Here is a 15539-nt window from a genome sequence, read left to right on the forward strand (position 1 = left end):
AGACAACCTAGAAATGCGTATAGGAGTTGTAATGCATATAATGTCCTTGATTCTCATGCCATGTTTGCTTCTAGTTCTTCTTATGTGCAGGATAGAAATGTTGGTAGGAGAAATGTTATTCATAATATGCCTAGGAAAAATGTTGTTAATGTTCCTAGGAAAGTAAATGAACCTTCTACAATTTATCATGCTTTAAATGCTTCCTTTGCTATTTGTAGAAAGGATAGGAAGATAGTTGCTAGAAAATTAGGGGCAAGATGCAAGGGAGACAAAACTTGCATTTGGGTCCCTAAGGATATTTGTGCTAACCTTGTAGGACCCAACATGAGTTGGGTACCTAAGACCCAAGCCTAAATTTGCCTTGCAGGTTTATGCATCCCGGGGTTCAAGCTGGATTATTGACAGCGGATGCACAAACCATATGACGGGGGAGAAGAAGATGTTCACCTCCTACGTCAAAAACAAAGATTCCCAAGATTCAATAATATTCGGTGATGGGAATCAAGGCAAGGTAAAAGGGCTAGGTAAAATTGCAATCTCCAATGAGCACTCTATCTCTAATGTGTTTTTAGTAGAGTCTCTTGGATATAATTTACTATCTGTTAGTCAATTGTGCAAAATGGGATATAACTGTTTATTCACAAACACAGATGTGTCTGTCTTTAGAAGATGTGATGGTTCACTAGCTTTTAAGGGTGTACTAGACGGCAAACTGTACTTAGTTGATTTTGCAAAAGAAGAGGCCGGTCTAGATGCATGCTTAATGGCTAAGACTTGCATGGGCTGGTTGTGGCATCGCCGCTTAGCACATGTGGGGATGAAGAACCTCCACAAGCTTCTAAAGGGAGAACACGTGATAGGTCTAACCAATGTCCATTTCGAAAAAGATAGACCTTGTGCAGCTTGTCAAGCAGGTAAACAAGTGGGAGGAGCACATCACAGCAAGAATGTGATGACCACGTCAAGACCTCTGGAGCTGCTGCATATGGACCTCTTCGGACCCGTCGCCTATCTAAGCATAGGAGGAAGTAAGTATGGTTTAGTTATTGTTGATGACTTTTCTCGCTTCACTTGGGTGTTCTTTTTGTAGGATAAGTCTGAAACCCAAGGGACCCTCAAGCGCTTCCTCAGGAGAGCTCAAAATGAGTTTGAGCTCAAGGTGAAGAAGATAAGGAGCGACAACGGGTCCGAGTTCAAGAACCTTCAAGTGGAGGAGTTCCTTGAGGAGGAAGGGATCAAGCACGAGTTCTCCGCTCCCTACACACCACAGCAAAATGGTGTGGTAGAGAGGAAGAACAGGACGCTAATCGATATGGCGAGGACGATGCTTGGAGAATTCAAGACCCCCGAGCGTTTTTGGTCGGAAGCCGTGAACACGGCTTGCCACGCCATCAACAGGGTCTACCTTCATCGCCTCCTCAAGAAGACTTCGTATGAGCTACTAACCGGTAACAAACCCAATGTATCTTACTTTCGTGTATTTGGGAGCAGGTGCTACATTCTAGTGAAGAAGGGTAGAAATTCTAAATTTGCTCCCAAAGCTGTAGAAGGGTTTTTATTAGGTTATGACTCAAATACAAAGGCGTATAGAGTCTTCAACAAATCATCGGGGTTGGTTGAAGTCTCTAGCGACGTTGTATTTGATGAGACTAATGGCTCTCCAAGAGAGCAAGTTGTTGATTATGATGATGTAGATGAAGAAGATGTTCCGACGGCCGCTATACGAACCATGGCGATTGGAGAAGTGCGGCCACAGGAACAAGATGAACGAGATCAACCTTCTTCCTCAACAACGGTGCATCCCCCAACTCAAGACGATGAACAGGTTCATCAAAAGGAGGCGTGTGATCAAGGGGGAGCACAAGATGATCACGTGATGGAGGAAGAAGCGCAACCGGCACCTCCAACCCAAGTTCGAGCGGTGATTCAAAGGGATCATCCCGTCGACCAAATTTTGGGTGACATTAGTAAGGGAGTAACTACTCGATCACGATTAGTTATTTTTTGTGAGCATTACTCCTTTGTCTCTTCTATTGAGCCTTTCAGGGTAGAGGAGGCCTTGCTAGATCCGGATTGGGTATTGGCCATGCAGGAGGAACTCAACAACTTCAAGCGCAATGAAGTTTGGACACTGGTGCCTCGTCCCAAGCAAAATGTTGTGGGAACCAAGTGGGTGTTCCGCAACAAACAGGACGAGCACGGGGTGGTGACGAGGAACAAGGCTCGACTTGTGGCAAAAGGTTATGCCCAAGTCGCAGGTTTGGACTTTGAGGAGACTTTTGCTCCTGTGGCTAGGCTAGAATCAATTCGTATCTTGCTAGCATATGCCGCTCACCATTCTTTCAGGCTGTACCAAATGGATGTGAAGAGCGTGTTCCTCAACGGGCCGATCAAGGAGGAGGTGTACGTAGAGCAACCCCTGGCTTCGAGGATGAACGGTACCCCGACCATGTGTGTAAGCTCTCTAAGGCGCTCTATGGACTTAAGCAAGCCCCAAGAGCATGGTATGAATGCCTTAGAGACTTTTTAATTGCTAATGCTTTCAAGGTTGGGAAAGCCGATCCAACTCTTTTTACTAAGACTTGCAATGGTGATCTTTTTGTGTGCCAAATATATGTCGATGACATAATATTTGGTTCTACTAATCAAAAGTCGTGTGAAGAGTTTAGCAGGGTGATGACGCAGAAATTTGAGATGTCAATGATGGGCGAGTTGAACTACTTCCTTGGGTTCCAAGTGAAGCAACTCAAGGACGGCACCTTCATCTCCCAAACAAAGTACACGCAAGACTTGCTGAAGCGGTTTGGGATGAAGGATGCCAAGCCCGCAAAGACTCCGATGGGAACCGACGGACACACCGACCTCAACAAAGGAGGTAAGTCCGTTGATCAAAAAGCATACCGGTCAATGATAGGGTCTTTACTTTATTTATGTGCTAGTAGACCGGATATTATGCTTAGCGTATGCATGTGTGCTAGATTTCAATCCGATCCTAAGGAGTGTCACTTAGTGGCGGTGAAGCGAATTCTTAGATATTTGGTTGCTACGCCTTGCTTCGGGCTCTAGTATCCAAAGGGGTCTACCTTTGACTTGGTTGGATACTCAGATTCCGACTATGCTGGATGTAAGGTCGATAGGAAGAGTACATCAGGGACGTGCCAATTCTTAGGAAGGTCCCTGGTGTCGTGGAACTCTAAGAAACAAACCTCCGTTGCCCTATCCACCGCTGAGGCCGAGTATGTTGCCGCAGGACAGTGTTGCGCGCAACTACTTTGGATGAGGCAAACCCTTCGGGACTTTGGCTACAATCTGAGCAAAGTCCCACTCCTATGTGACAATGAGAGTGCTATCCGCATGGCGGAAAATCCTGTTGAACACAGCCGCACAAAGCACATAGACATCCGGCATCACTTTTTGAGAGACCACCAGCAAAAGGGAGATATCGAAGTGTTTCATGTTAGCACCGAGAACCAGCTAGCCGATATCTTTACCAAGCCTCTAGATGAGAAGACCTTTTGCAGGTTGCGTAGTGAGCTAAATGTCTTAGATTCGCGGAACTTGGATTGATTTATAGCATACATGTGTTTATGCCCTTGATCATGTTCATTATGCATTTCGTTGCTTACTTGTGGTGCTCAAGTTGTACAAACACTCCCTGGACCTCACAAGTCCTGTTTGCAAGTGATGCACATATCTAGGGGGAGCTGTGCTACAACTTGACCCTTTGAGACTAACCATGTACTTGAGTTTGGTTATTTTAGTCTCCAAGGAGAATTGAAAGGGAAAAGGTGGACTTGGACCATGAAAGACTTCCACTGCACTCCGATGAGAGGGTAACTTATTCCAAGTTCATCTCATGCTCTCTCATTGCCTTTGTATTCTTATTGAAGATTTTGGTGAGGCAATGGGGTTAAAAGGGCCAAGATTGATCCCGTTTTGGTGCTTGATGCCAAAGGGGAAAAAATAAAGGCCAAAGCGATAAATGGATCAGCTACCACTTGAGAGATTTTGAAAACAGTAGAATAGAGCTTTTGGTTTGTCAAAACTCTTTTGTTGTCTCTCTTGTCAAAAGTTGGCTTCTTGTGGGGAGAAGTGTTGATTATGGGAAAAAGGGGGAGTTTTTGAAATCTTGAATCAATTTCTCTTGGAATGACTCTCTTTATGTCTTAACATGTGTGTTTGACTTAGAGATAGAAATTTGAGTTGGATTTGCAAAAACAAACCAAGTGGTGGCATAGAGTGATCCATATATGTCAAAATTGAATCAAAACAATGTTGAGTTCTTATTTGATTTAATTTTGTACTTGTTCTACTTGCTTTATGTTGTGTTGGCATAAATCACCAAAAAGGGGGAGATTGAAAGGGAAATGTGCCCTTGGGCCATTTCTAAGTGTTTTGGTGATTTAGTGTCCAACACAAGTGCCTAAGTGTAAAAAGGTGGACAAAGTACAAATCAAGAATTAAGGTATGTTTCTCAGACTTAGTACATTGTTTTATGGACTAATGTATTGTGTCTAAGTGTTGGAAACAGGAAAAATCCAATTGGAAATGTCTTGGCTCGAGCAGCCAAGAATCTGCTGAGTCTGGGAGCACCGGACTGTCCGGTGGTGCACCGGACAGTGTCCGGTGCGCCAGGCTGACTCGGCGTGAAGTGGCCGCTCTCGGGAATTCGCCGACGGCGTACGGCTAAAATTCACCGGACTGTCCGGTGTGCACCGGACTGTCCGGTGAGCCAACGGTCGACCGGGCCAACGGTCGGCCGCGGAATCTGCGCGCGACACGTGGCCGGGCCAACGGTCGGAAGGGGCACCGGACTGTCCGGTGTGCACCGGACATGTCCGGTGCGCCAACGGCTCCCAGATCTGCAACGGTCGGCTGCGCCATTTTAGGAAGGAAATCGGGCACCGGACAGTGTCCGGTGTGCACCGGACTGTCCGGTGCACCCGACGACAGAAGGCAAGGATGGCCTTCTAGATTTGCGCTCAACGGCTCCTAGTTGCCTTGGGGCTATAAAAGGGACCCCTAGGCGCATGGAGGAGAATACCAAGCAACCTTAGAGCATTCTTGATCATCCACACTCAGTCTTCGCGCATTTGTTTGTCATTCTCAGTGATTCGAGCTCCGTTCTAGTGAGAACTTTGAGATAGTCTTTTGAGCTCGATTCTTGGCCGTGTGTGTGCACATTTTGCTGTGGATTTGTGTGTGTTGCTTCCCTCCCTTACTCTGTGTTTCTTTGTGAACTTCAAGTGTAAGGGCGAGAGACTCCAAGTTGTGGAGATTCCTTGCAAACGGGATTGAGAAAAAGCAAGCAAAACACCGTGGTATTCAAGTGGGTCTTTGGACCGCTTGAGAGGGGTTGATTGCAACCCTCGTCCGTTGGGACGCCACAACGTGGAATAGGCAAGCGTTGGTCTTGGCCGAACCACGGGATAACCACCGTGCCATCTCTGTGATTGATTTATTGTGGTTATTGTGTTTTGACTCCTTTCTAGCCACTTGGCAATTATTGTGCTAACGATTAACCAAGCTTTGTGGCTTAAGTTTTGAAGTTTCACAGGATCACCTATTCACCCCCCCTCTAGGTGCTCTCACTAGTATAATCTACATAATACTTAATACCAAAATTTTATTTAATCTGTCAAAGGATCATGACTGACTGAGAGATCTAGAATCTAATCGACTTTTTTACATCTATTACTCATTTTGCTCTAATTTTTCAATCCCTTATTGATTGTTGCATCTCTTGTTGATCCTCGAACAACCTCAGACATGCATCCCAAGTTCTTATGACAAAGGACATGTTCCAAATTGGTGTAATCGATCTTTTGATAAGTATCATTAACTTTGGAGTTGCTTGCTAATGTTTGGTAGGTTGTGTGCGACCTCGATATACTAACACTTGTTGGTGTGTGATCCAATTTGATGTCAACATACTTTTTGGTGAATCTTCTCAGAAAGAAGGTCAATATGTGTTCAAGATGCATAAAGATAATGACAATAATGGGATCGGTGATTTCATCGATGCCTCCAATGGGAAGAACATAATCCATCCTACAACTATTGATCAACTTCTAAAGGAGCTCCACAAGATGGTGGAGGAGAAGAACACTACTAATGCGGTGGATGCTCTAGTGGGTTGCCCAATGGAGTAACGATGAAGTAGTGTGGCAATACAATTCAAGCACATAAATGCCTTTACTCTTGGAGCTCCAACCATCGCTGCACCTAAGGTAACACCCCTTGTAGGTGATTCTCTTCTATGGTTACTTTTGAGCAAGTGCAAATTTTTTTGAAGGAATGTGTTGGTCACTTATTAAAGTCCCTGCAAGGAACCATAATAGGGCAACACAGTTAAAATGATGATACTTCCCCCTTGCCAATGGATACAATGGGACAAGAGGAGAAGGGTAAAAACAATAATAAAGGTCATGAGCTTAGTTACAATATAAAGGGAAATAATCAAATAAATAGCATCATGGTCAATACAACCTTTTCTTTTGTTATAAAGCTCGATTACATGATACCATTCGGAACAGACGCTGGTTATCCGAAGATAGGTACAACGAGGGAACTTTGGAGCTAAGCCTTCGAAGGTGAAGGAAGTATATGTAAGTTGTTACATGTCACCCGTGCATGGGCACTACTAACCTATTTATAGGGGCCCGATCTCATACATCTTTGTGTGAAATTACATTTATGCCATGAACATTTAAACAAAAGATATAAAAACAGGGGAGGGTACTATTGTCTCCTGAAGCGTGTTGTACATGTTTCTCACGGTCACCTTTGTCTGCCCCTCACGGGGTTAGTTCATTTTCTATAATGAGCTCAAACAACGAAAAACATGGATGAAGAGGGATTTTGACTTGAAGGTCCAAAAAACACTGTCTATTGAGTTCATTATTGAAAATGGCCAAAATGGAAATACACTTTGGAGAACTAAAGAGGGAAAAATCATAGGAGGGCCCACTACTCGGCGAGAAACGATGCAACGACTTCTCGGCTTGTGCTATCTCTGTTATATAAGGTGTCAACACTGGGTCGGTGAGCACAACATTTATTGCTTTTTAATGCCCTACTTCTTGATCGATATCTACCTTCAAAGCTCCTATGCACTCTTTGCCTTTGTAGTTTCTTCATAGTTTTGTCTCCAGCTTTTGTAGTGCAACTCAGCTTGGTAGGTTAGCTTGGGTTAGAATGATAGCTAGGCATCCCACACCTTCGTCTTCAAAGGTGCTCTAGATAGACGAGCATGCATCAGATATAGAAGTGATGTATGGGTCCACGAGTGGTGTGCCAATTGAAGCAGCTGGAGAATGTTCTGTCATGTAGAAGATAAACTGGAAGAAGTGCAAGAAGAGGTAGCCGAAGCCAGGTCATAAGAGGACAAGACTGGTTTTGAGGAGGATACCAAAGAGGGCAAAGGGGATCTTTGTCCGATGAAGACAAGCCATGTGGACTTTGGGAAATCTCTTATGAAGAAAGGAAACTTGCAAGTTTTTAAGAGGCTCGGATTCATCATAGACACTGATATAGTTCGACTAGGTGAAGAAGTTATGATTCCATAGCCACAACAAAATGAAGTTGTTGTTTTCAAGTGCTTCTTCCATGTTGGGTTTTGGTTTCCATTCCATCCAATGGTTGTGGAGGTACTGAAGAAGTTCAAGATTTTCCTTTACCAGCTAACACCCAATGCGATAATGCGGCTTGGAGTGTTCATATGCGTTGGGGCCTCTATTGCCGAATGTCCTTCACTATTGCATTTTACGCTAAAACGTTGTTTCAAGTGCTGCCCAAAGGAACAATGAAGCTAACCTTCATCCAAACTGAGAAGCAAATCGGAGGCAAAGTCGAGAAGCTTTTACGTTCGAAGGTTTAACAGATGGACGAAGCCGAATAAGGAGACTTTGGTATCGTGTCATCAACATACGAAGCAGGCGAAGAAGAAAATGTCCCAAAAGCCCAACCGATGCAATAGATGCAAGAAAAGGCATCTATGCCCCCACGAATGTCATAGATCATGTAAATAGGCCTCATAGATAGACATGTAATTTCACACGAAGTTGTACCTCGCCATTGTAAATATAGGCACAGTGTCATGCATAAGGGGACCTTTTTTCGGATGCAAGAGAGTTGGACCGCTCTGCCTTCGAAGCTACCTTCTTCTATCATCGTGCTCTCTTTTGTAAGGTCAGAGGTATTCATGTAATTATTTATGGCATGAAGAAAGGAAGAATTAGTTGCTTCGCCTCGACACATCCTTTGTGATGACGCTACGTGTCACCTTTGATTCCCACTGCAACCGCACCACCGAGTTTTGAGGCTCAAACTCAACAAAACCACTAGCTGAGTGGTTTTCAGGCTCAACCACTGAAACCGCCATGAGTAGCGCACCGCATGCGCATCCCACATGTCCTGCACACGTGTCCCGCCAGTCCTCGATCGCGTCGGTAACACGATCCGCTCTGTCACGTCCTCGCGTCCATGTGTGTCCCAGGTGTCAGCCAACACGGCGCTCGTCCTTCGTCGCTCTCGGTCATCAGCACGAACTCGCATGACCTTCACCTTCACCGTCGACTACTGGCCCTGTGTTCCACACAAGTACACCCCAAGTCGGCAGACATGGTTGCACAACATATAAATCATACTCTAGTCAGTCCACTGACTACACCAAAGTACTACTCGTTGACAATCACTCATCAACAACCCAAACCAAATCAACCTTGTGTTCGCATTAATTCATCTGTGTTGCCTTGTTTTTTTGTTTCTCTTAGGAGTTAAAAGCCAGTGATCAACAGATTAATTCTTCTGAAACTTGAACAAAGGACATTGGATCCACTATAAGATCTAGGAGAAGCCTAAATTTTTTAAGTTAATCATCAATGAATCTGGAGTGCCGAAGATGACTTCATCTTATCCTGTGTGAAATCCATGGTTGTTATCGATCCTCTGTTGGTTAGCGCGATTTCCCCTACCTAACATGCGAACTATAGAAGATTATTCAATAGTGAATTTATGGTCTAGGTCGTGTAATCGAGAACTAAAGGTAAAGGCATCGGAGACACGAAGATTTATACAGGTTTAGGCTTTCGCTGTGAGATAATACCCTACATCCTGTTTATAGCGGTGTCTATTACTCATGCAATATAATTTGATGATCTACACTCTTAGAGCGTCATCTCCTTTCTATTAGGTAGTGTTTGGTTCTGGAACCAGTTGAGATGGAGCGGTTTCATGCTAGATGCTAGGGAGCAGTTCCATTCGAGAGATTTTAGGAGCTGCATAATTCAACCTTTAAGCATTTTTTCTTTTTTAGAGTAATTATGTGAAACAATCCAAACAACAATAAATTAGGAGGAGAACAGCTCTATCCTACCCTACTCCGGTACCAAACACTGCCATAATCTAAGGAGGGGCAGCATTTATAGGATACATATGTAAACCGATTATAAGGTATGGATAACAACCGAGCCTAACTGGGACTATCCCAAATTATCAGGTAGCTAATCTCTATCCATACATGCATTTCCTCTTATGTATTGGATTTTAATCATATATGCTTGGATGTGGATCTCATCTCTTAATCTGATAATGAAATCATACTCCCGAGCCCATAAAGTCATATGTCATAGCCTTATGGTTGAGCTGTTTCAACCTTAGGCTGTCCGCAACGCGTCCACCAGGCCGCCTCCTCCCCTCGATCTGGCGGCTACAGAAGCCCCCACGGCTGCAACGGCGTCCCCTACAAGGCCCCCACGCGACAAATGTGAACAGGAACACAATGGCTGCAGCGTGAGTCTGCCGTCCCCCTTCAACTGTTCATTTGTACGGTGGATTTTTAATAGGTGAAGAACAAATGGTAATAGGTAATGAATATGGTTAGATAATGATATTTTATAGTTGTAGTAGGGTATAGAGAGAGAATATAGGGGAAACCGCTGCCGGAGATGAAAAAGTAGGAGATAAAATATTGATGATGTGACGCAAAAAAGTGATATAGGAGGGAAATTTAGGGGCTGCTCACAGTCTTATATGAACAATTGTTTTTCCATACGACATGATTATAACAACTCGCTGTATTGCGGATAGAGGCTGAATGAGGACAAATCAGCTTTAGATAGAGTTCAATTGAGATCCATCGCCCTTGTCAAAAAGAAAAAGAGACAGTGATGACGAATGGCTTTCTTACCCTAGTGGTGGACAACGATCGCGAGAGTGACTCTGCAACTGTGAATGACTAAATACAGAGAACGGCATGCTTTTACTCTACTGCTCAGAGTAATGGAGCGGCGAGAAAGTTTAAAGCAGAGTGCAGACTCCGTTCTGTCAGGATAATTCAGTATATGCATGGGTTGCTTGCTCCATGATCAATACTGCTGCAGCGAAATGTCTGCATACTTGGAACGAACGGACATGTAGGCATGGCATGTGTGACAACTGACAATAGAGTTGTCATCAAGAAAGAGACTGATGGGTAAGTTGCTGAGTCATCGTTATCGCCTGCAAAGATAAACTTTGCAATCTCTTGGAAACAAAGAAAAAACAAAAACATCGCAATCCTCCCTTTCTGTGTGCTTCAATTTTACGGATCTGCGAAGTACTACTAGTTTTGCTTCATAATTGCATCTCATCTGAAACTGGAGAGACGTTTGTCGTCGGTTTCACAGTCCAGAGCTGGGTCTGAAGCGAGTAAGAGCAGGGGTCGCAACTGGAGCATCGATTCCGGAAACTAATAGAAAATCAGTTCATCCAGGAACCCAGTTCAGGAGAGGCCCCCAACATGAGCAAAGTAGCAGTGGTGAACATATGAGATGGTATCTACAGGCCATGCACGGCCCGTCGATCGCCCAGTGGCTCTGTGCTGTGCTCTGTGCTAGCAGGAGCTACACTACATACTCGTGAGCACGACACCTAAACCCACATGATCATGATTATTCAACATGAGAATCGAACTGATACTGGAATTAAACAGACAGAAGGGCTTGTTGGTTCTTGCTGGCGATCGACGGGACCGGGCGGGCGAGCCGAGGCGGCGAGGCCTACTCGTCGTCGTCCTTCTTAGCGGCGGCGCCTCCCTGGACCTGGCTAGCGCGTCCGCTGTTGATGTTGCCTTTCTTGGAGATGAGGCCGAGGTCCTCGTCGGCGTAGCCGTAGCCGTAGTCGTCGGCGCCCTCCCAGGTGAACTTGCCGCCGCGGCCGCCCTTCTTGGGGTCGCCGCTCATCCCGGAGGCTGACTTGCGGTCGCTGCGGTAGTCCGCGGAGGCCTTGTGCGGGTTCCGGCTCTTCTTGCCGCCGTCCATCGCTGCTTGGATGGCTGCTGCTGCGACAACGGGATGAAGATGGGGTCGGATTGCAAATGGAAACTGCTGGCCTGGATGTAGCGCTCCTTGTTTGGGGGATCGGGTTGTGGGAGGGCTTTATTTATAGACGGAGAAAGCAGTAGTGAGGGAGGTGAACATGATTGATTGTATGGGGATTTAATTTTGTAAAAGTTAAATGACATGTATATAATTAATCCTATTTTATTTGGTCACCAAATCAAAGTACGTACTCCTAGAGAAAAAGAGATAGGAGCTCTAGGTGTATCACTATGCTTGGATTACCAAATGCTTGTTCTGGATTAGTTGTTTGACGTTGCTAGCCAAAGGCAGAAGAAGTACAAGCTCAACATGTGAAGAAAAAGGTTTATTACAGCAACCCATAGGTCTTAACGATATGGGTGTGGAGGCTTGCACCATGGCTCTGGAGCCTAGGACACGGTCTTAGGAACTAGGCCCTATCATTCCGTGATGGTGCATGAGAGCACATTAATGTCATGTTATGTCCGGTTGTAGGTTTCATGGAATTAGATCAAATGGCTTGAGAAGACCTAGAGTCAACTCAGACCATGAATATAAACTTGGCGACATATTTCCACCACTACTTTGTAAGTACCTCCTCGACATCAAGTGCCAAGGGAGTGAGGAGGACGACCTCTACAACATCAAGAGAAGCAATGAGTACTATAACCCCAAAGTTGAGTTGTTATTGTGCCTGTCATTGTGTCCAGTTCTTTGATAGACCACCAAGCTTTGAGGCATGTGCCAAAGGAAAGTGGTCTCTCAGTGCTCATGAATGTGTCTACCATGAGAATCCCTAGGTGTTATCCAGGTTAGTAGGATCAAAAATAGGAGAAGGCTAGTGGCAGTAATACCTTATGGCCCCACTAAGGGGTCACCGAACTAGACCGACTGAGGGGTTGTATGGGCAACACTATAAGAAGAGAGTCATCCTAATAATATGGCCTTACCTAAGGTAGCAGTGGGATAGACCAAGCAAGGTTGTTGCCCCACCTTGGACATAACGCATAGTCAGAATTGGTGAATCCGATGTCAAAGCCACCACTCCATCGACTTGATGTGTCGGTGAAGCCATGTCGATGCAGTAATACAAAGCGCACTAGACGCCTACCTCGTGTGCGCCAAATGTCACTATATAGAGAAAATCAATGAGAGAAGGGTGTAGGAATGGGATAGTTGGATCAGGATGTCGACATGCATTTAAGACACACAATATAGAGAGGTTTGGGCCGCCTGGGCATAATACCCTACATTTTTTGTAGGTTAATGTTTCAATGCAAGTGTGGGTATGGGTACAAATTAGATGCTCATATGATGTTTGATCTAGCTAGTGAAGAGAGCCCTAGCTGCCCCTTGTGATGTCTAGTCCTAAGCCAAGCGAGAGAGCTCAAACTCAAGCAAGAGCTTTTACTATGTGCTAACTTGAATTAAACCCGAACTAGAGCAAAGCCAAAAAAACCAAGCCAGGCTAAGTGAAGCCACCTTTGAATCCCCTTCTATATTATCCTAAACCTCCCTTTTATATCTCAAGGAGGGAGAGCTACATATGTGGATGAATAGTGGGCCCTGTCTAGCAGAGGTCTAACTACTCCTATGTTATGTAGTTGTTGTATCATACATAGAGCATGCTGAAAGCCACCTAGAGGGGGGTGGATAGGCGGAAACTGAAATTTACAACTTTAAACACAAGCTACAAACCGGGGTTAGCGTTAGAATGAATATCAAGTCCCGGAGAGAGGGAAAACAAATCAACCAAGAAAATAAAGTGGATGACACGGTGATTTGTTTTACCGAGGTTCGGTTCCAAAGAATCTAGTCCCCGTTGAGGTGGTCACAAAGATCGGGTCTCTTTCAACCCTTTCCCTCTCTCAAACGGTCACCTAGACCGAGTGAGCTTTCTCCTTAATCAAACGGGTCACTTAGACCCTACAAGGACTACCACACAATTGATGTCTCTTGCTTTGATTACAAGTCACTTGAAGAATAAGAATGAGGAAGGAGAAAGCAATCTAAGAACAAGAGCTCAAAGAACACGAACAAAACTCTCTCTCTAGTCACAAGGTGTATGGAGTGAGTTTTGGGACTTGGAGAGGCTTTGATTCTTTTGAATTGTGTCTTGTATTGATTACACTAGCTCTTGTATTAAATGAGATATCTGAAAAACTTGGATGCTTGGAGTGGTGGTGGTTGGGGGGTACTTATAGCCCTCAACCACCACATAGTCGCTTGGGAGGCTGTCTGTCGATGGGCGCACCGGACAGTGACCGGTGCGCCAGCCACGTCACTCAACCGTTAGGGTCTGACGGTTTCGACCATTGGAGCTTTAACTTCTTGGGGCACCGGACAGGACTGTTCACTATTCGGTGCGCCTTCTGGCGGCTGCTTTGACTCTGCGTGAACTGTTCGCGCACTGTAGCACTTTTGCAGGTGCCCGTTGCAGTCGACCGTTGCGCTGGAGCCGTTGCTTCGCTGGTGCACCAGATAGTCCGGTGAATTATAGCGGAGCGGCTCTCCAGAAACCCAAAGGTGGCAAGTTTGAAGTCGTACGGCCCTGGGCACCGGACAGTCCGGTCCGCCAGACTAGGGTCCTCTTCGGTTTCTTTTGCTCTTTTCTTTTGAACCCTTACTTGATCTTTTTATTGGTTTGTGTTGAACCTTTAACACCTATAAAGTATATAATCTAGGGCAAACTAGTTAGTCCAATTATTTGTGTTGGGCATTCAACTACCAAAATCTTTTAGGAAAAGGTTAAACCCTATTTCCCTTTCACATGCCCTTGATGTGCTACCTGGTGAGTATGACATACCACAGTGGCATGTATGGGTGTCCACACCATCGAGTATGGCATAATTTGTAGCTGCAGAAGGCGCACACACTACATAGTGCACATAAGTATACCTATAGTGTGAGGTGTGGCTATAGTTACATCTTTTGGCTACTATGTGTCCTTTTCAAAATAAATGTGTGGGTGAAATCCCTATCTTAATCACTTGGCACCAGATGTGGCTGATCTGATCAACGGTGCACGTGGTGTAGGGGTCATGCCGCCCAAGGCCATCCTGCCTCAGGGACATATTGCAGAATGATGTGGATCTCATATCTAGTAGTGGCTGATAGCGCCCCAAGGACTAGCTGCCATCAGGCTTGGCCCCCCATATGCACTACTCCAGGAATGCCAGGCTAGTGCTGAGTCGAATAATTTTAGATCCATCTTTGGCTAATAAAAATCTTAGGCATTTTGCTAGCATCTTGAGGTATGTCTTTACTCAAATACTAATAAAGAGGTATCCAAAATGAATAAAAACCAAACTTGTTTTTATATCTTTCATTTTTAGTCTTGTGTTAAGAATTTAGATGATGGGATGTGTGTTACTCGGGTCTTACAAACATTGGAGGTCAGCCTTTTGTGCCCACACTTAGGCTGGTTCTAACCGGGGTCACTACTAACTAGTGATGTGGCACTGTCGATGGTCGGTACTAACCCGAGAAGTCCCAATGATAATTGATTAGGTCGTTCAGTCAGTGGGCCTGTCGACTAGATGTTTCGGTTGGTATTGACTGTGTTGGAGCTGAATCGATCGGTACCAACTGATTGGTACTGATTGTTGTGTTGGAGGTTTTGGTCAGTACCAACAACTTGTTGACATGTGTTGCATTCTGATTGGTCACACCATTTTGGACCATTTGAAGTCCAAAATTTCCAAAAAAATCCAAATTTTCAAAAAAATCATAGAATCCACCATATAAATAGAAGGGGGTGTTTGGGTTTATTTACACCTTTCACTCTCTAATTAGCTCATCTTCTTTCGTATTTAGCCTCCGACTCCCTTTTCTGATATGAATTCCATGTGGAGTTTGAACTATGAAACCTTGACCGACTTGGTCAATGACCGATCTCCACAGCGTCCTAACACCCCTACCGGTGGTAGGCCTTCTTCAACGTCCTTTCTCCCATACATCATATCGAGAGGATGTTTCTATATGTCATTGTTCCCTGATTCTAGGGCTTTTGTTTCCATACTCATATCCTTCTTCTTTGATATGTACGGACAATCCATGGATGCTCTTCCTCTTCTCAATGATGATCTTACCATCGATGCTCCTCCTACCACTAAAGCTCCTACTCATCTACCTTTCACTTGTATATACCCTCCTTCATACCCATACAGATATCCATATGGTGCTCCTCCATATGGATCA

General features: G+C 44.8%; 1 protein-coding gene across 1 annotated transcript; it reads right to left on the reverse strand.

Moving 5' to 3' along the window:
* Positions 1–10472: 10472 nt before the first annotated feature.
* On the reverse strand, positions 10473–11389 carry LOC100277911 (uncharacterized). Its single transcript, NM_001151355.2, has one exon. It carries the CDS (start codon positions 11298–11300, stop codon positions 11040–11042), a length of 261 nt encoding a protein of 86 aa, NP_001144827.2. The 5' UTR covers positions 11301–11389; the 3' UTR covers positions 10473–11039.
* Between the last annotated feature and the right edge of the window lie 4150 nt (positions 11390–15539).

The sequence above is a fragment of the Zea mays genome, chromosome 6 (genome assembly GCF_902167145.1).
Source record: "Zea mays cultivar B73 chromosome 6, Zm-B73-REFERENCE-NAM-5.0, whole genome shotgun sequence".
NCBI classification, from domain to species: Eukaryota; Viridiplantae; Streptophyta; class Magnoliopsida; order Poales; family Poaceae; genus Zea; species Zea mays.